Source organism: Salmo salar, chromosome ssa28 (genome assembly GCF_905237065.1).
Source record: "Salmo salar chromosome ssa28, Ssal_v3.1, whole genome shotgun sequence".
NCBI classification, from domain to species: domain Eukaryota; kingdom Metazoa; phylum Chordata; class Actinopteri; order Salmoniformes; family Salmonidae; genus Salmo; species Salmo salar.
Genome location: NC_059469.1, coordinates 11,589,514 through 11,592,529, shown reverse-complemented (window position 1 = coordinate 11,592,529; position 3,016 = coordinate 11,589,514). Strand labels below are relative to the sequence as shown.

General features: G+C 42.7%; 1 protein-coding gene across 1 annotated transcript; it reads right to left on the bottom strand.

Annotated features, from left to right (window-relative positions):
- Positions 1-79: 79 nt before the first annotated feature.
- LOC106589474 (histone H3.3A) lies at positions 80-2,439 on the bottom strand. Its single transcript, XM_045710104.1, has 4 exons — positions 2,292-2,439; positions 1,310-1,441; positions 1,008-1,161; positions 80-872 (listed from the first exon to the last, which is right to left on the bottom strand). Exons 2-4 carry the CDS (start codon positions 1,435-1,437, stop codon positions 744-746), a joined length of 411 nt encoding a protein of 136 aa, XP_045566060.1. The 5' UTR covers positions 1,438-1,441; positions 2,292-2,439; the 3' UTR covers positions 80-743.
- Positions 2,440-3,016: the final 577 nt, after the last annotated feature.

Sequence of the window (3,016 nt, the reverse complement as noted above, 5' to 3'; positions counted from 1 at the left end):
TACAAGTGTGAACACCAAATGTAAAAGCCCCTAGTGGATAGACATTATCCTCAGAACAAGAACCACAAACACATGAGCATTTATTCATAAAGACATTTAATAGAAAGACTACAATGTGACAATGCTTCCATAAATAGTATTAAATGTAGCTGCCAAGGTTTTGAATGTTGGAAAAATAACATGTAAAAAGCAGTTCAGAATATACAGGGGGGCTTTGTCATGCTCCTGGCCATCCCAGACAGTGTCAAGAGGTAAATCCCAACACCACTATGTAGTAGTGAAGTGTTGTGCAAGACATGCTGACAGAGGGTGGAAATTGATGAAGGACCAAGACCATTCCTTCCCCTGGCAGCTGAGAAGAATTCAGTCATCTTGAATCCCTCTTCTCCCCCCCCCCCCCCCCCCCACACACCTTGAACCACAAGCAAGAGCTCCAACCTCATCTGGAGCCTATACTATCCACCAGGATCCAAAAATGAGCCAGTTTAACATTTGAAGAGGGCATCTGATTGAACAGTCAAGTAATACACTATCCTCTACTCAATGTAAAAACAAGCCTCATTTGCAATTGAAGCAGATATTCCTACATTCCTCTTTCCTCACATTGGCCAGATCTGAGTTGAGGTTTGTGGAATGACTGATCTCTTATTCTAAAATACATTACAAAAAAAAGGAAACAAAAAAAGATTATGAAATGGTTAAGATAAATAGGATTATGTCTGGAGCAGGCAGTTGAACACCATTTAAGCCCTCTCTCCCCTTATCCTCCGGGCCAGCTGGATGTCTTTGGGCATGATGGTGACACGCTTGGCGTGGATGGCACACAGGTTGGTGTCCTCGAACAGACCCACCAGGTATGCTTCGCTGGCCTCCTGTTGGAGAGAAGAGAGAAAAAAAGTGGGAAATCACAAAATATGGGAATAATACAAATTGTTATCGTTCCAGTTTGCCCTGTCCATCAGGCCTCATACGATTAGTGTGATAGCAGCAGTCAGTGTGGATCTTACCTGGAGAGCTCCAATGGCAGCACTCTGGAAACGCAGGTCAGTCTTGAAGTCCTGGGCGATTTCTCTCACCAGGCGCTGGAAGGGCAGCTTGCGGATCAGCAGCTCAGTTGACTTCTGGTAACGACGGATCTCACGCAGAGCCACAGTTCCTGGCCTGGGGAATAAAAACAGTACAATGTTAGATTAGATATTAATCCTAAAAATGTGTGAAATTAGAACTGTTACTGACCCACATCTGCAGGTTAAATCTAGACAACGTAAACAAAATAATGTTGGAAAACCGGTTGAACTGCTCCCAGTACCTGTAACGATGGGGTTTCTTTACTCCTCCGGTGGATGGCGCGCTTTTCCTGGCTGCCTTTGTAGCGAGCTGCTTCCTTGGCGCCTTTCCTCCGGTGGACTTGCGGGCGGTCTGCTTGGTACGAGCCATTTTACTAGAAAATTTAAATAACGGCGATTATGGTCAGTCTGGGATTTGAAGAGGGTAATACGGATTTGAAATAGCTTTTCAAAACGAGGCACAACGTCTACGACCTTGGGCTATATGCTGCAAGTTCAGTTGCCTCAAACCAACAGCTCAAATGTTGCAGCCGAAAACGCTTAAAATTGGCCCCGTCACCTTTGCTAGGTAGTGACGATTGTTGCTAAACTCGTAACAATCGTTAATTTGAATACTCCCCCTCCCCTAGGTACCGCTCCGAGAGGAGTCTCGTCGGTGCCAGCAGCGCGCTTGATTATGAACAAACCTCCCCGCCTTAACTTGTTGCCTTCCAACATTTCGTATTTTTGCACTGCAGTGCGTACCTCCGTTCGTTTGAGCGGGCAAACGCTATAGCTAAGTGTATTAAATACGTTTTGCTATCAATTTAACGAGTCATTGTGGGTATAACGCCAGCTAAACGAAGACACTTACTGTGGCAAAGATACCGTTAAAAACGTAAATCTACAACACTGATCGACCACTAACCAACCAAGCGCATTAGCACTATGGCTAACGTTAACTAGCAACATGCCATATAGCAACGTTAACGTTCATTAAAACTCACGCTCCTGCTTGAATCGAAAGTCACATTCTTAGTAACAAAATAGCTATCTAGAAAGAAGAAAATGCAGTAAACCAAGTTAACGTAATTTACCTACAGTACTGTAGCCAACCAAGTCTGTTTAGCCTCCAGCCAGCTCAGATATCCAATTGGAATTCTATTGTTCCATATTTAAGACCGTTAACTTCAAATATTTGTGATTGGTAAGAAGAAAACTACCACAACCGCTAAAGTTACTTACCGATTGGTAACTGCCGGATTATTCCAAAACTGAACGTATTTAAAGTTACTCCGTTTCCTTCAGACACACACCACGAATAACGATAACTGGGGAAGTGAGTCAAACGTTATATTTCCCCATGACGTCAACTAACCGTTTATAAATCCGGTTGGTTGAGAACTCGAAACTCGTGAGACCATTGGTTTAAACTCCTTCAAAACGTCTCTCTCATTGGTTGTTGTCTGTCCTCTGTAGCCAATCAGCAGCCGAGACATAGGAAAATTGTTTGGTTGAAAATATTGCCATTTCAATGTTTTTTTTTTTTAACAAAATGGGATTCATAACATGTCTCAACATGGTCTAACAATTATGTGTAACTTGAATGACATCACTATAGCTCTTGATCATGTCTCTCAGTTCCATTAAATGACACATAAGAGTCATTGAACAAAGACTTCTTTAGTCGGGGGGAGTTTTGTTAAGATCCCAGAGGTTCGGTCTAAACATTAATATGGATCGCTTGCGGTATGGTTTTGGAAGCGTAAGGACCTTATCTTTCATATCAGCGAGAAAGAACAAGGACATTTTTTTAGGTTACATTGATATACACCTTGATAGGGTTAGGCGTCCACATGCTTCACAGCCGAAAAAGTTCGGTAGAGTTCGTGCATATATTATGAGGAAGTTTTGGAATTTGGAGATTTTTTTGAGGGGCTGTTCGGGCAAACCACATTTTTCTGGAGACA

Excerpts from the sequence above, each read along its gene's own strand:
- LOC106589474 (XM_045710104.1), bottom strand. The coding sequence starts at position 1,437 with ATGGCTCGTACCAAGCAGACCGCCCGCAAGTCCACCGGAGGAAAGGCG. Across the intron at positions 1,162-1,309 it reads AAGAAACCCCATCGTTACAG|GCCAGGAACTGTGGCTCTGC; the intron begins GTACTGGGAGCA and ends TTTATTCCCCAG. Across the intron at positions 873-1,007 it reads CTGCCATTGGAGCTCTCCAG|GAGGCCAGCGAAGCATACCT; the intron begins GTAAGATCCACA and ends TCTCTCCAACAG.